The sequence below is a fragment of the Hypanus sabinus genome, chromosome 9 (assembly GCF_030144855.1).
Source record: "Hypanus sabinus isolate sHypSab1 chromosome 9, sHypSab1.hap1, whole genome shotgun sequence".
Classification (NCBI taxonomy): domain Eukaryota; kingdom Metazoa; phylum Chordata; class Chondrichthyes; order Myliobatiformes; family Dasyatidae; genus Hypanus; species Hypanus sabinus.
In genome coordinates this window covers 115,691,343-115,708,860 of record NC_082714.1, presented here as the reverse complement: position 1 = coordinate 115,708,860, position 17,518 = coordinate 115,691,343, and the positions used below count along the sequence as shown (strand labels likewise).

The window sequence follows — 17,518 nt, the reverse complement described above, 5'->3', positions numbered from 1 at the left end:
ATATGTATTTTTGGAAATGACCCACAGACAATGATCATCTTGTGAAATCCTCTCTAAAAGCTCCGTTAAGTTATCTATTTCAAGTATCCCTCATCTTGTATTCCTGTAAACTTTTTGAATATGTTTACTTACACTCCTTTTCTAGTAAGATCAGGCATGGTATAACCATTATTTTAATGCCACAACAGAGTCATAGAACACCTCAGCACAGAAACAGAACCTTTGGCCCATCTAATCTGTGCCAGACTATTAATCTACTTAGTTCCATCGACCTGCACTCGGGCCATAGTCCTCCAAACCCTTCCCATCCATGTACCTATCCAAATTTCTCTTAAATGTTGAAATCAGGACCCATATCCACCACTTCTGCTGGCAATTTGTTCCTCCCTCCTACCACCCTCTGTCTTTTAGTTTAACACCCAATTCCCTGCACTCACTTGGCAATATCTCGTTACCCTTCCTACTCATGTCATCGGTACCAAGTTGGACCATGACTTTTGGCTGCTCATCCCTCAACTTAAGAATGCTGTTTTCTCAATCCAAGATATCCCTGACCCTGGCAACCAGAGGAAACATGCTATCCAGGAATCTCATTCTCATCCAATAAAACCTCCTGTCTGTTCCCCTAATCAATGCATCCCCTATCACTACCACTTCCCTCTTCTTCCCCCCACCTTCCCTTCTGAGCCACAGAGCCAGACACAGAACCAGAGACCTGACCGCTGGGGGTTTCCTTTGCTAGGATATTCCTTCCAACAATATTCAAAGCCTGTTGTTGAGGGGAATGGCTACTGCAGTAATCTGCACTGCCAGTCCTTTCAGTCTCCTGATGGTCACACAGTTGTTCATGTACTGAAACTTGAGTGTAACTATGTGGTGAACTATGTGCCTGTCTGGACACGCCCCCTGCTGACTGCTCCTGTGGCTCCTCCCACAGGCCCCTGTATAAAGGCGATCTGAGGCCTGACGCTCGGCCTCAGTCTCCAGGTCATAGTATGATGGACACTCACTCCTGGTTCCTTCTTCCAGTCAATAAAAGCCGATATGTCGCCTTACGTCTCAGTGTGAGTTATTGATGGTGCATCAAACTACCTCTCTGTAAGTCCTGCCGATCGACCACTCAGCCCCCCCCCCCCCCCCCAAAATGATCCGGAGTTCATACTTTAAAATGGTCTGAAAGAAGTTGCAGCTGGCTGCACTTCTTGCAGTTGTAGTCACTGGAGGTCTTCTGGCCTTCTCACATCCCACAACAGGAGCATTCCACCATCCTGCCTGGGATCCCCACTGCTCTAACTGAGCAATAAGAAATTATGCACAATCCATCATCTCCTCCGGAACTGCGGCACATCCTGACTGTCCTCGACCCTGGGTTCTTATGAACTCTCTCTCCCACAATCCAACAATCCAACATCTCAACGGGAACTGTGACACAGAGGTTTTTAAACAATCTGATTTCCATTCCAGCTCACTAAATAAGATTAGGATTCAGCTTGAAAAGGATTTTTAGCTCATCATAATTTTATTATATTATGAAATGTATTATTTTGCTGCAACAATACACTGCAAGAAATAAAAATTGCTATAAGCTACAAAATAAGTAAATGGAGCAAAAGACAAATAACGAGGCATTGTGCATGGACCATTCAGAAATCTGATGGTGGTGTGGAAGAAGCTACGGTATTTCTAAAATGTTGAGTGTGCATCTTCAGCGTCCATTGCCTCATCATGAACATTAGTATATCAAAGAGAGCATATTCCAGATCGTGAGGGTCCTTAATGAGGTGGTCTTTTACCACCTTCCTGAGGCACCACTTTTTAAGATGTTGTCAATGGTGGGCAGAGTTGTACCCTTGATGGAACTAGCAGAGTCTACAACTCTCTACAGCCTCCTACAATGCTGTACAATGGAGGTCGTGATGCAAGCCTGTCAGAATGCACTCCACTGTACATCTATAGAAGTTTTTACGATGAGGTACTGGAGCCTATTTTAAGAACAACTTCTCCACCTGTATAGGATTTCTGAACTGCCTTTGTACTATTTATTTATTTTGTAATAGAGTAATTTCTCTGTCTTGCACTGTACTGCTGCTGTAAAATAACAAATTTCATGACATAATGTGATTCTGACTCTGAGGCTTTGGTGACGCACAAAATCTCCTCAAACTTTTAATGAAGTAGAAGTGCTAGTGCGCTTTCTTTGTGATTGCATCAATGTGTTCAGTTCAAGATAGTTTCTCTGAGCTGTCAACGCCAGGAACTGGAAACAGCTCACTCTTCCCTCTGCTGATCCCTCAAGAAAGAGCAAATTTCTCTACATTTCCCCTTCCTGTGTCCACAATCAATTCCATGGTCTTGCTGAGATTAAAGCAAGGTTTATCTCACTTCTGTAGGCCTCCTTATGGAATATCCAGTTCTGCCAACAAGGGTGGTGTTAGTGGCAAATTGATACACACGATTTGTGCTGTGCCTAGCCACACTGTCATGAGTGCAGAGAGAGTGGAGCAGTGAAGTAAACATAAATCTTTGAGGTGCAGCTGTGTTGATATTCAGCAAAGAAAGGATGTTATTGTCAATTTGCACTGACTGTGATCTCCCAATTAGGAAGTGAAGGATCCAGTTGCAGAGGAAGACCCAGGTTTTGAAGTTTGTTGATTAGTATTCGGGGGATGACGATGTTGAATGCCGAGCAGAAAATGATAAATAGCAGCCTCATGTACATTTTCTGCGGTCCAGGTGTTTGTAAGCTGAGTGGAGAGCCAGTGAGTTTGTGTCCACTGCAGACTGGTTGTGGCAATGGGTTCAGGTCTTTGCTCAGCCGGGAGTTAATTCTAAACATGATGTCTGCAGATGTTGGACATCCAAAGCACCAAACACAAAATGCTGGAAGAGATCAGCCAATCAGGCAGCAGCCATGGAAATAAGATGTTTAGGGCCAAGAGCCTTCCTCAGGACTGGAAAGGGTGCCAGAATAAAAAGGTGGACGGAGGGGAAGGAAAATGGCTAGAAGGTGATGGGTGGAGCCAGGTGGGTAGGAAAGATCAATGCTGGAGAAGAAAGGAATCCGATAGGAGAGGACAGTGGACCATTGGAGAAAGGGAAGGAGGAAGGTACACGGGGTGAGGTGATAGGCAGGTGAGAAGAGGTAGGGGGCTAGAGCGGGGAATGCAAAAAGAGGAAAGGGGAAGAGAATTTTTTTTTCACTGGAAGGTGGAATCCATATTCATGCCATCAAGTTCAAGGATACCCAAATGGAATTTAAGGTCTTGCTTCTCCACACTGAGGGTGGCCTCATCTTGGCCCAAAAGGAAGCCATGGACCGACATGTTGGAACAGGAATAAGAATCGTAAAAAAAATGCTTGGCCACAGGGAAGTTCTGCTTTTGGTGGATGGAGCAGAGGTGCTCGACGGAGCAGTCTTCCGATTCACGACAAATCTCACCAATGCAAAGGAAGCTGCATCAGGAGCACGGACTGTTTGGGACCCTGAACGGAGAGGAGGGAGGAGGTCAACGGGCAGTTGTAGCACTTCGGCCTCTTACAGGGATAGGTGCCTGGAAGAGGATTAGATGGGAAGCGTGAATGGACAAGGGAATCACAGGGGTGATCTCTGTAGAAAGGGGGGAGGTAGGTAAAGTTCTATTTTGTGGTAGGATCCTTTTGGAGATGGCCGAAGTTGCTGATGTGTTGGATGCAGAGGTTTATAGGGTTGTAGGTAAAAGCAAGAGGAACTCTAAGGTGGCTGAATAAATGAGGTAAGTGTGAATGTTCAGGAAATGGAGGAGATGAGGGTGAGGGCAGCATCAATGTTGGAGGGATAAAAACCCTGTTCTTTAGAAAAGGACATCTCTCGAGAGGAAAGCCACTTCCTTGGAGCAGATGCAGCAGAGAGGAAGGAACTGAGGTAAGGGAATGGCAATTTTACATGAGACAGGCTGGAAAGAGATATAGTCAAGATATCTGTGGGAATTGGTAGGTTTATAATGGATGTCAGTCAGCAGTTTGTCTCCAGGGATCGAGAAAGGGAAGAAAAGAATTCCCTCCTCTTCCCCTCTTCTATTCCCCACTCTGGCCTCCTTCCGCTTCACACCTGCTTATCACCTTCTCCTGGGTCCATTCCTCCTTCCTTTTCCCCCTTAATGCTCTACTCTCCTCTCCTGTCAGATTCCTTCCTCTCCAGTCATTTAACTTTCCCACCCACCCGACTCCACCTATCACCATCTAGCCATCTTCCTTCCCCTCCCCCCTCCTTTTCATTCTGACCTTTTTCCCCATTCCTTTCCAGTCCTGAGAACGTGTCTCAGCCCGGACTGTCTCATTTCCATGGATGCAGCCTGACTTGTGTGTGTTACTTAGGAATTCTAGCCCGTCCAAATTTGATCTTCAGTCCAGCCATCTACTGTGACAAGGGCACATACTATTACATGTTACAAAACAAAGTCAACAACAGCACATCCTATCCTGATGAGCTCAACACATTCTTTTTATGTTATGAACCAAATGGAATAGGTATTTCACCACCCACACTCATAATCTGCAGTGAACATGAATCTGCAGTCACCTTCGTAAAAGGTAAGATTAGTTTTCTGGAACATGAACCCATGGATGGCATTGGGCCCAGATGCTGTTATCAGTGTCTTGACTGAACTTCTTGCATGATAAAATGGACTGTTGGTCTCACAATCTACCTCATTATGTTCTTGCACTTTATTGTTTTACCTGCACTGCAATTTGCCTGTAGCTTTTACACTTTATTCTGCATTATTCATTTATTCATGCATTCATCCATCCATCCATTTATTTACTTATTTCGAGATAAAGCTCTTGGAACTGCTCAGCAAGCCACCAATTTAACCCTAACCTAATCATGGGACCAATAACCAATTATCCTACCTGCTATGTCTTTGGAGACCTGAGGACTCAGAGAAAGCTGATGCATTTCATGGGAGGACGCACAGAGATTCCTTACAGAGGATGCTGGGATTGAGCTCCAAACTCTGACACCCCAAGCTGTAATAGCATCATACTAACTGCTATGCTACTGTGGTGCCCAGTATTGTAAGGTTTTGTCTTTATCTTATTCTAGCTCAATGCACTGTATAATGATTTGAATGGTATAAACTATGCAAGACAAGCTTTTCACTGTATCATGGTACATGTGACAATAATAAATCAAAACTAATACTAACAATAAGATCAATCTTCCAAAACACTTCATCATAACAGAAGTGAGGGCTAGAGGTTTATAGTAGTTTGGGCAGCTCACTCTACTCTTCTCAGACACCAGTATGATTAATGCCATTTTGAACTAGGCAGAAACCTTCTACTCCAGCAGAGGCTGAAGATGTCCTTGAACATTCCAGCCAATTTTCAGTATCCTGCCAGCTACACCAACATTGTCTGAAGCTTTCTGAGAATTTGCTGTCTTCAAGGATATTCTGATATCAGTCTCGGAGGCAAATATCACATGGTTGCCTTGCATACACTCACTCACATAGATCTCAATGAAATCGGTGATAGTCATGGCATATTCAGTCAGATCCGAAAATGACTGCCTGAATGTGGTCTCGCCCACTCCTCAAAACAGTCCCCTAAACACTCTTACACCTCCCTTGACCTTAGCATCCCTGTCCTCGCCACTGGTGCTGTGGTCTCTGCCTACATATTGGGAGTAGAACTACAGCAAGGTGATTGGACTTGCCAAAATGTAGGCACCGGATGGTATGGTAAGTTTGTCAGAGACTTCGCCAAGCTGGCCTGGTTGAAGTGGTCTGCAGTAATCGAGAAGACTTTAGGGTGTGCTTCCTCATTTGTGTTGATTATGGCGCTCAGATCCTCCATTCCAGCTCCTCATCTGCCTAGGAGGACTGCAACCAGGACGACGGAGAAAGATACCCTCAGCAGATTGAATTGATAATGCTTGATAATAACTGCCAGATGTTCCAGGTTGGGAGGGGAGAATATTAATTCCATTTAATACTCTCAGTTATAAATGTATCAAGTGAAAAGGGCTCTTTGTTCCATGAGGATATGGGTGTGATGATCTATGGCTATGCTTCTGGGATTGTAACTCAGACACTCCAGGTTTGTCAATGAATGAATTTTAAATTAATTCAGAATTCACAATACATTCATTATTCTATTTGATTTTTTTTTAAAACAGAAGCATTCAGGGGCTGCATGAACCCAAGGAGTTAACTAACGCCCTTTGAGTCAAATAGAAATAGCAGCCCCACCTGATTTATCCACAATTTACTTCAACCCTTAAGTCTCCCAATTGTTACAAATCCCACTGGATCTCTGAAGCAGCATCCATGAGGCAGAATGGATGCGGTCAAACTTCACCAATGTCATTAGCATTTAGTGCTACTTTGCTTGTTTCAAGAAACCAAAGTCAATAGATAGTAGCAGAGGAAAAAATTGAAGGACCTTTCGTGAACCTGGAGGTTTCCCTTCACTGCAGCATGGGAGAAGGTGCAGAGGACATGCAGAACAGGGATATTTTCTGGAGAACAGAGGAGGAGAGTAAAACCATAATGCAGAAAGATAAATTGAAGAAAATATGCTCATCTCGTCTGTTTAAGGAGCATTCTTGCCCTGAGCACCAGTGAGGAAAAATTGAGAGGAATCAATACTGTAATAGAAAATTTGCCACCTACAACACCCACAACTGGAATTTCAGAACAGGGCATACTGTAGGTCACTTTGTCAATGTCTATAATGGTGACTATGACAGTGAGCTATTCTGTCTACAGCTTCTTCCAGGCTGGGTCTGGAGATATGATGAGACAACAGGGATGGTTGTGATGGTTTGAGGCCACAGTTGTTTAGAGATCTATGTTGACAGGGAAAGTTAAAGGGTGACGAAGAAATGTGATGCATTAAAGCATGCCAAGAGGAGAAAGCAAGACAATATTACAGATATTGTCTGTAATATCTGTATTACAGATATTAATACACAACTAATGTGAGGATTAGGGTTAGGGTTAGATGGTTGTGATGGTTTAAGGTGTTATGATCCCAGCCCCCTCCTTTGTGAGTATCGCAAGAGCACTAGTTGAGGGGGGGGGTCAGTAGACCCAGGAAGTGGGAGAGAGAGAGACGTGCTGAATAGACACAGGAAGTGGGAGAGAGAGAGACGTGCAGAGCACTGCGTTCCAGCGGGATGCCAAATAAGACGACAGTGACTATTGTCTCATGGAGACCACGTGTAAAGCCCTCGGGCAAAGTGGGCTGGTTGAGAGAGAGATTGCATCATCCCAACCTGATTGACACCTGCGACCCCGTGAGGAAGTATAAAGGAGGGTCTGGGGGGGGGGGGGGGAAGCCCCTTCAGACGCACCAAGAAGACAGGAGAGTGATCCCACCGTAGCGGGAAGCCATTTTGAAGGAAGCCACGTGCGTTAGATTCCGGGATTAGAATCTGTGGCTGGAATCACGGAAAACCACTTTTAACTAACATTGGGGAGGGGGAGCCCGCTCCCCTGATTCAATGGATGCTTCATAACGACCCGGCAAGTCTTTCCTTTTCTCACCAATCTCTCTCTCTCTCTGTCGCAACACGTGAAACCCAGCGATTCCCAAAAGGCTGAAGCCTGCAGACTTTTGAGTGACTTTTATATTTCCAACGGACAATATATTATCCCCTAGACAACAGTAGAGCTTATTTCTTAATGATGATTATTACTATACCCGCGCTTTAGATTGAGTATTGACGACGTGCGTTATCTGAATGTTTGTATTAACCTTACTTTTGTGTCCCTTTATAAATAAAAACGTTTGAAAATAGTGACATCAGACTTCAACGGACCTCTCTATCTTTGCTGGTAAGTTATCCAGTTACGGGATACGTAACAAAGGCCACAATTGTTTAGAGATCTATGTTGACAGGGAAAGTTAAAGGGTGACAAAGAAATGTGATGCATTAAAGCGTGCAAACAGGAGAAAGCAAGACAATATTACAGATGGGTGCCTTGCAGCAGAAGTGGCCGGTTCCGATTATAGACAGAGAAAACAAGTTACCAGAATTAAGTGAATTTAGAACAAGTCTGGAAGGCTACAACATGACCAGACAGAAGATGAGCTGTTGTTCCTCCAGTGGAAAGTGAAGTTTATTGTCAAAATGCACCAGGTACACTGATAGCACAGAGCAACATATAATAAATGTAGCATTCACAAAGAAAGCAAATTAATCATAAATTATACACAACTTTTACAAGTTTGTCATGGTCCTCATAATAACAATGCAGGAGGCCACTGACATGTGTGGAGGGAAATGTTAATACTGTTTCTTTTGTTAAAGATGTTATCTGACCTCCTGAATGTTCACTGCATTTTCTAACTTTTGAATCAGAAAGTTGCTGTTCTTCTGGGCTCAGATCCTGGCCAGGTAAGGGAAGAATCAGATCTCTTACCCTGAAGCAGATGAGCTTCACCAGTGATGTGATGCCTTTATGGTTACCATTACTGAAGGTGACACTCGTCATAGACCTCCTGTTCTTTGCGCCCCACTGCATGCACCTCCGACCTCGAGAAGATTACCTCCATTACAAATATGGACAGAATATGCTCTGGGAAGTGTGGCTGTGAAATCAAGTAAAGGAGTTGTATATTTTTCATCATCGTTGTCTGGCTTTTCTTCTACTGTCAGGCCAAAATGTAGTTCTTGGTTTACCTTGTATGAAAATAGCCCCAAGAGAGAGGTTTCAGTTCCATTTTGAATGGAATTTTGGACTGAGTTATTACATGGGATGCAAGAAGGAAGATTTAGGAGTAAAAAACAATCACACTTGATGACTTTGACTCTATTGTAGGTTTTTGCAAATAAAATAACATGAGGCATTTTATGTTTTAAGAAAAACTGTAGTTGACTTCAGGAGGGCATGGAGTGACGACTCCCTGCTGAACATTGACGGCTCCTCGGTAAAGATATTAAGAGCACCAAATTTCCTGGTGTTCACCTGGCGGAGAATCTCACCTGGTCCCTCAACACCAGCTCCATAGCAAAGAAAGCCCAGCAGCATCTCTACTTTCTGCGAAGGCTGAGGAAATTCCATCACCCACCCCCGATCCTCATCACATTCTACAGGGGTTGTATTGAGAGCATCCTGAGCAGCTGTATCACTGCCTGGTTCGGAAATTGCACCATCTCGGATTGCAAGACCCTGCAGCGGATAGTGTGGTCAGCTGAGAAGATCATCGGGGTCTCTCTTCCCGCCATCACTGACATTTACACTACACGCTGCATCGGCAAAGCAAACAGCATTATGAAGGACCCCATGCACCCCTCATACAAACTCTTCTCCCTCCTGCCATCTGGGAAAAGGCTCCGAAGCATTTGGGCTCTTATGACCAGACTATGTAACAGTTTCTTCCCCCAAGCTATCAGACTTCTCAATACCCAGAGCTTGGACTGACACCTTGCCCTACTGTTCTGTTTATTATTTGTTGTAATGCCTGCACCGTTTTTGTGCACTTTAGGCAGTCCTGTGTAGGTCTGTAGAAGAGTGTAGCTTTCTCTGTGTTGTTTTTTTTTTACGTAGTTCAATCTAGTTTTTGTACTGTGTCATGTAACACCATGGTCCTGAAAAATGTTGTCTCATTTTTACTACGTACTTTACCAGCAGTGTTGGTCAAAATGACAATAAAAGTGACTTGACTTGACTACTGTGCTCCAAAGTTGAGCACAAAGTACGGTGACCAAACTTCACATGATTATGTCACCACATCAGACCAGCCTCTTAAAGTGAACCCCAGCTCAATGTCAGGGGTTGTGAATTTTGTACATTTCCACCAATTATATTACTCTACACAGGCCCTCCTCCTCCCCCAGGATTCACTAAAACTGGCATTGTGAGCCTGTCCAGAGCTCGGATGCCCATCACAGGCCCTTTGTTCCATCGGTGGAGGAACAGCAGGTGCCTCTGGCTTGTCCAGAGATGTGTTAACACACTCATGATCATGACATGATGGCAGAAGCAAGGCAGCAGAATCATCCAAATCTTGGTGGACCACTGTAAGGTGAGCAGCTGAAACACATTCAGGTTTACCCTTGTTATCTATGATAAAAGTCACTTCTCTCCATTCCATCGCAAAACAGGCTAAGGGGATGTTGGTGTACATCAGAGCGAATGAAAACAAACAAGGTGAAACATAGGTCTACAGGAACCCAAGAGTGCTGTATGCGATGTTGGGAGGTAGGAATATGTGTAAAATAGTTGAATTTACTGAGGAGGATGGACTAACATTGAGGGGCTGACTAAGTGGTTGTGGCGTCAGGAATAAAATCACCTGGCAACTCATAATGGCTGCCCGTACACCAACTCAGCCACAGACAGCTGCAGGTCCTCTTTGGAACTGTTCTGAAACTCAGTAGAACCCACGGGAGAGGATCATGCCAACACTCATTCATCAGGGAAGCCATCAGAGCAGCCTTTAAGGAGCAGTGAAATCACTCGCATAGGCCATTGGACTGTGGGTGAATATGCTGTGGTGTAATGTAGCTTAATGCCAAGGTACTACTTCATTGCAGCTCAAAGGTTTGAAATGAATTGGGGACCGCAGTCAGATGAAATATCAAGATGAGTTGCCAAACCGAGCAACGCAGGGGCTGATGAATGCCCGAGCCACATCTTCGGCCGTCGTCGATGCTAGAAGCGCGACCTCTGACCACTTGGTGGTACAGTCCACCATGGTATGGAGGTATGTGAAATTACAGGAGTGGGGAAGGAGGACCAACAAGTTCCACATTGAGATGGTCAAACCATCACTCAGGGACCTCAAAAAGTGTCAGTGGTGCCTGAACATGATGGTTAATTTTTGCCCACTGGCACTCTACACAAGCTGCAGTCCAATCATGCATGTTCTTCCTCAAGCCGTGCCAAAAAAGCCTTTAGTGCAACCAGTTTCTGTGAATCTTTCCGGCCTAGATGCGTGAGGCAATGCATGAAGTCAAAAACAGTCCATCTCTAGTTTGCGAGCACGAAGGGGCGAGGGTAACAGGTTGAGACATCGCACAGGAGTGAAACCTCAGCTTCCCTGAACTTAATGTCAGCCAAACACAGGCCTGTGACTCCTGTTTGGTAAGCCTGGACCTCTGTGTCAGTAGCTTGGTTGGCTGCCATACTGACATCGTCAACCCCTATTTATTTGGCCACAACCACTGGCCGTGAGAGGCAATCAGTCACGGCATTATTTTTCCCCTTGATATGTTGTATATCAGTTGTGAACACTGATATGTAGGCCAGTGGTGCAGCTGCTGCGCAGACCAAGTGGCCATTACCTGCACAATGTACTTGTGGTCAATGAATCCTGAGAAATGGGGACCGTCTGGAAGAAAGCCAAGATGGCAGACAGCCTGATAGAGACCAAGAAGCTCATGGTCAGATGTGCTGTACTTCCTTTTGGGAGGACAGAACTGCCAGCTGAAGGTGGTGAGTGGCTGCCTTATGCCCCTGACCAACTGTGGGTGCACAGCACCCCCAGCATAATCTGAAGTGTCAGTGGTAGTGGCTATGCCTGCGCTGGGGAGTGGGTACACCAGTAGGGTCACATTAGGAAGAGTTTGTTTGGTGTCATCAAATGCCCGGTCATGACCTCGGGCCAGTCAAGCACATGATTAAGAGTATTGCCTTTAAGCACACTTTACAGAGGGATCACAAGTTCGGCAGCTAGTGTAATGAACCGGTAAAAATTCCTGTAGATTTTAGTCATTATTGTGGTGGAAAATCCCTAATAGCGGCTGCTTTTGATGCAAGGCGCTACGCATTTTCTGCGGAGAAGTGATGGCCAAGAAAGTCAATGGTTGACAACCAAAACTGGCATTTAGCAGGGTTATTAATCAACCAGTGTTTGCTTAAGTGCTCGAAAAGTGTGCGGAGATGGGATACGTGTTTAGATTTGGATGTACTGGCTACAAATAAGTCATCCAGGTGAACAAAAAAAGTCTAAATCTTTTAGAACAGAGTCTATCAGCCCAAATGGTGCACGCAGAAACTCATAGAGGCCAAGCGGATGTATCACAGCCATTTTGAGAATGCCCTTAGTGCACACAGGCAGCACGTGGTTGCTCCTAACTAGATCAACTTTGAAAGAAATTAACTTTATGGCTAAGCATGTCAAAGAGTCTTGGATGTTTTGGACCAGGTAGTGATTGGCAGTGGTGAGGTCGGTGGCCTTATTAATGCATTGGTAATCACCACATGGGTGGCATCACCATCAGAGTTAAGGACCATATGAAGGAGTGAAGCCCAGGGGCTATTCGACCAGTGTACAATGCTGAGTCTTTCCATGTTGACAAACTCAGCCTTTGCAGTTGCTAGATTTTCTGGGACCAGTCTACTCACACAGTTGTGGACTGGCAGGCCAGTTGTGGAAATGTACTGCTCAACCTCATGCTTTGAAACTGCAGAGGAAAAAGTGGGCTTGGTGAGGTTTGAAAATTCGCCCTGCAGTCAAGTAAACTCACATGCGGTGATGCATGTGCTTGACAGAGTTGTGGGGAGCTTACTGGGAGAGCAGGGTAACAACCCAAAGTCCTTGACATCCACAAGCCAGCATCCACAAGGTCAACTAACAGTCCTTGGGCACTGAATAGAGGTCCCGCCACTTTAGCCAGGATGAAGTCCCTTGTGTAACATCACCCACTGAAGCAAGGTGTCACCCGTTGTACCCCATAAGTCAGGATCTGGCTGCCATCAGCGGCCTTCAGCAAGGTTTCATTGCTCTTTGCCTTCTCATCAATAGGCGATGCCAGCCACACATTCACTTAACCACCCCTGCCACACAGGAAGCACTGCCCTGAAAGGGTGTCTGTAATGGACAGTAGGCAAACCTGGCAGCTGGAACCCATGGTGTTCACAGATCATGTACAGATGCGCTGGCACTGTCAGAGCTGCAAGACAGTTCGTTCGTACCAAAGCCAGTGTGGTAAAAACATAGACCTGGCTTTGTCTGTTTGGTGACCCTGCTGACTGGGCTTAATGAGGAAGAGAAAGGAGGAGGAATTATGCACCTCTGCCTTGCTGAGTGTAGACTATCAGCCATTTTAGCAAGCTCCCTATTGTCCTTCATGGGTGCATTAGCTAGGACTTCGCAAACTTGATCAGGCATTTCCTGCTTGAAATATTTGTTTAAAAATAAAACAAGGATGTTCATTTCCCAGGAGGCACAGCATGTGGTCCATCAGCTGTGATGGCTTGGCATTACTGAAGCTGGAAAGGAGAGCAACTGTATGGTGTGCTGAGACTCCGATAGTCCAAAAATCTGTAAAAGGTGTGTTTTCAGCAATCGGCATTTATGGTGCTCAGGCAGGTTTTCAGGTAACCTCAGCACTCTTGCCCCGTGGGGTTGCTGAGAGACACTACCGTATAGAAATATTTGGTGTTGTTGGTAGAGGTATCTCACAGCATGAATTGGGCCTCGGCTTGTACAAAGTGAGCAACAACATTTTGCTCCCAAATCTCTGGCAGTTTCATAGCAACTGTGTTGGCTGACCTATTCAATAACTCTGGAATTATCCTAGAAAATCATGGTCATTGATGTAGGTTTTCATAAACAAAACAAGGTGAAGCATTTTTTTGTTTAAGAAAAACCATAACAACACATTTACTGTACTCCAAAACCAAAATGAAAAGTGCGGTAACTGAATGTCACATAATTATGTCACGTCAGACCAGCCTCTTCAAGTGAACCTCCATTCAATATCGATTATTGTGATTATGTACACTTCCACCAATTACATTACCCTACACTATAACTGCCACAATTCAACAATGGCCATCTCAATAATGGTCAATATACCTCCTCCACTGAGGCAGAGAAGGGTAGCCAAGCAGGTTCTGCTTCTGGTGTGGCTGTTGTTCTTAAATGACTGGCAATGTGTACAAGGTATAAGATGTAGATGCTACATTTGTAAGGATGCAAAATAGCAAATAATATTCTATTTTATTAAAAGAGAAACATTAGTAGAAAAATAATAGGATTATAGTGGTCTCCTCCAAACTGAAGACATGAACATTACATTCTCCAACTTCCAGTAATTTCTCCCTCCTCCCCTTTCTCTCTTTTTCCATACTGCAGTCTGGCTCCACTCTTACCCCTTGTAGTGAACTATATATACATGTCTGGACACGCCCCCCCCCCCCCCCCCCCCGTTGACTGCTCCTGTGGCTCCTCCCACTGACCGTGGCTCCTCCCACAAACCCCAGTATAAAGGCGATTGGGGCCTGAGCCCTGCCTCTCAGTCTCCAGGATGTAGCCTGGTGGTCAATTGCTGCTTGTTCTTTCTTCTAGCCAATATCTCGCCTCACATCTTGGAGAGTTATTGATGGTGCATCACCCCTTCTCTGCTCTTCACCTGACGTTCACCTCTCCCTGATGTCCTTTCTCCCATGGTCCACTCTTCTCTCCTATCAGTTTCCTTCATCTTCAGCCATTTACCTCTTCCACCTATCACCTCCCAGCTTCTCACATCAATCACCCTCCCCCACCCACCGACCTTTCCCCCTCTCCTGGCTTTGTATACGACCTGCCAGCTTGTACTCTTTCCCCTCCCCACCTTATTATTTTGGCTTCTTCCTCATCCTTTGTAGTCCTGATGAAGGGTCTTGGCCTAGAACACTGATCATTTATTCCTATCCAAAGATGCTGCCTGACCTGCTGAGTTCCTCCAGCATTTTGTGTCTGTTGTATAGGATTATAATAGATTGGGTAGTACTTGAAACTTAACAAGCACATGGTAGGATAAGGTGTTTTAAGTCACATTCACTTATTGGGAACACTGATGCAAAGTTATTGGTCTTCACTTTATTTTAAACTAATGCTTAAAGATCAGCATTTTGCTGCTCAAGCCAACATTAATTGCTCAGCCGCAATTGCTCTGGAGAAAGTGATGGTGAGATGCAGCGGTTTTTCTGGTGAAGCTTGTGTTGGTGGGCAGGCAGGTCCAGGTTTAGATCCAGTGACACAGAAGGAATGACAGCACACTCCCAAGTTGGGATGGTGTGCAACTGGAAGGTAGCCCTGCAGACGGTGGTGAACCCATGTACCTGCGCCCCTGGTCATTCTTGGTAGCAGCAGTCGCTGCTTTGGGGACTGTTGTTAGAATAGCTTGCATTTTGTAGAAGGCTCACACTAGAGTCACAGTTTGCCCATAGGGGAGGGAGTGGCTGTATAAGGCGCTAAAGAAAATGTCAATCTAGTGTACCATGTCCTGTGTATGTTACTCAAAATGGGTTTTTTGGTTTGTTAAGAGTAGGAATGCTTCTTTGTCTGATAAGTGTTTCTCTCACAGTTGTTTTGCTTTATACTTGTTGATATGGTAATTATATTCATTTGTTAACCAATGGGGAATGTTATTTTGTCTTGTGAGGCTGGGAACTTGGGGGAGGGGTTTTTCATGGGCTTTTGGTAGAGAGCCGGGAGGAAGACGTCGAGGAAGGTGGACGTGCGCTGCACTGCTCGGAAGACCACCGGGCGTGGTCCTAGGTGCGAAGACGTGGAGGTCGGAGGCAAGCGACGAGGGGTCGAATGGTTCGATGTTTGATCTCCAACGATGTGCACTAAACTGACTGAACTTTGATAAGTTGGCGCCTTTTTTTTTCCCTTGCATATATATTGTATTGCCTAATACTCTTTTAATTTTAGTAAACTCTTTAAAGTGTATTTCATAACGGTATTTGTCGTGGGTTTGATACTATGGGCGGGTGCGAGGCATAAACTCGATTCTCACAGCACCTGCGTGTACGGGAGGTGGGATTGGTGTGTGGCTGGATCTCCTTTTCCCCTAGACATATACCAGCCTGTTGGGTAAGTGTTACATTAGTAAACTGGTTTAACTTGATCAGTGTCGAATTCCTTGAGAACTGTTGGCACTGCATACAGCCAGTCAGGTGCAGTATTTCAGTACACTCCTGCTTTCTGCCCTGTGGAAAGGCCTTCGGGTGTCAGGAAGTAAGTCACTTACTTCCTGCCACCTCAAGACCTTCATGTGTCCAGGTCCCTGTATCTTGCACTTCCATGGCTACCAATTCCCCCTTCTATCCAAGCGTTTTCAATTACTTCCAGGCTGTCCACAGATGGAGCCCATCTCTGTTACTTTCCACTACACTAAGTAAAGCCTAATCAGTTTTAACTTATTTCAAAGTCTAGTCGATCCTGTACTATGCTATTCTGCATCACATCCCACAACAAATTCACCTCTGCTCATGATACTATGTAGCTCCCTAGAGTATTGCAAGTTAGTCATCCGTAGCATAGGCCTATTTTAATTAGAACTCTCCATCTCATGTTATTACACCTTACCACTTCCCCCACCCATTGTTGCCAAGTCCAGCCATTCAACAGCAAGGTTAATACACAGTTCAAGTACTGTCTGCACTGCAGGAACAGCCATTAATTATGCATGCCATTCCTTGTGCCCATTTTAATTGGCTGTCAAATTTTACCTTCAATGCTACTGATCTCATGAGATGGACAATATACACTCAGTGGTCACCTAATTAGATATACCTATTGTCCTGCTATTAATGCAAATATCTAAATCAGCCAATCATGTGACAGCAACTCAATCCATAAAAACATTCAGACATGGCTAAGAAGTTCAGTTATTGTTCAGACCAAGCATCAGAATGGGGAAGAAATGTGATTTAAGGGGCCATGGAACGACTGTTAGTGCCAGTATCTCAGAAACTGCTGATCTTCGGGGGTTTTCACGCAATCTCCGGAGTTCACAGAGAATGATGCGCAAAAGGAAAAAAACATCCAGTAAGTGTCAGTTCTGTGGGCAAAAATACCTTGTTAATGAGAGAAGTCAGAGGAGAATGGCCAGACTGGTCCAAGCTGACAGAAAGATCAGAGAGAATAGCTGACAGGAACATGACAGTAACTCATATAACCACGTGTTACAACAATGGTGTGCAGAAAAGCATCTCTGAATGCAAAATGTATTGAACTTTGAAGTGGATGGGCCACAGCAGCAGGTGACCCTGAACATACACTCGGTGGCCACTTTGTTAGTTACAAGAGTTGCCTAAATAAAAGTGGCTACTATAAACGATGTTTGGTCATATTTCGAGTTCAAATTATAAATGTATCAATTGAGGGTAGGATGGCTATAAAGCAAATGAATTAAAAGACAATTAGGTCACACTGAGCATGGATATTAAAATGCTGTTAAAACATTGAAGGAAGGTTGATTGGAAAAAGGCAGCAACAATAGTTTGAAGTTCTAGTAGTTAAAGCAATTAGAATCATCTTTAAGCCTCCAAGCAGCTGACTCACTTTTGAGAACCCCTTCCAACTCTTCCATCATTCCCGAAAGGACTTAATTATTAAGTGCCCACTTGTCCAAAAGCTTACCTCCGTAAAGAAGTGATCTGTTCATTTGTCAGTCCACCATCTTCTTCGCGTATAATGAACAATTTCATCTTCAGCTGGGTCACTTTGACAGGAAAACTTATCAGAAAAATGTCTTTAAAGAAAAGAAACATTTGAAAATCAATCACTGACCATCCATAACTTA

At 44.6% G+C, this 17,518-nt stretch overlaps 1 protein-coding gene across 3 annotated transcripts in view; it reads right to left on the bottom strand.

Annotated features, from left to right (window-relative positions):
- LOC132399754 (protein diaphanous homolog 3) overlaps positions 1 to 17,518 on the bottom strand; it is a 136,728-nt gene that overhangs the window by 57,801 nt on the left and 61,409 nt on the right. For all 3 annotated transcript variants that reach the window (XM_059980465.1, XM_059980463.1, XM_059980464.1), the window contains exon 9: positions 17,356 to 17,467. In XM_059980465.1, the coding sequence (XP_059836448.1) occupies positions 17,356 to 17,467 (112 nt within the window). The remainder of the gene's footprint in view (positions 1 to 17,355; positions 17,468 to 17,518) is intronic.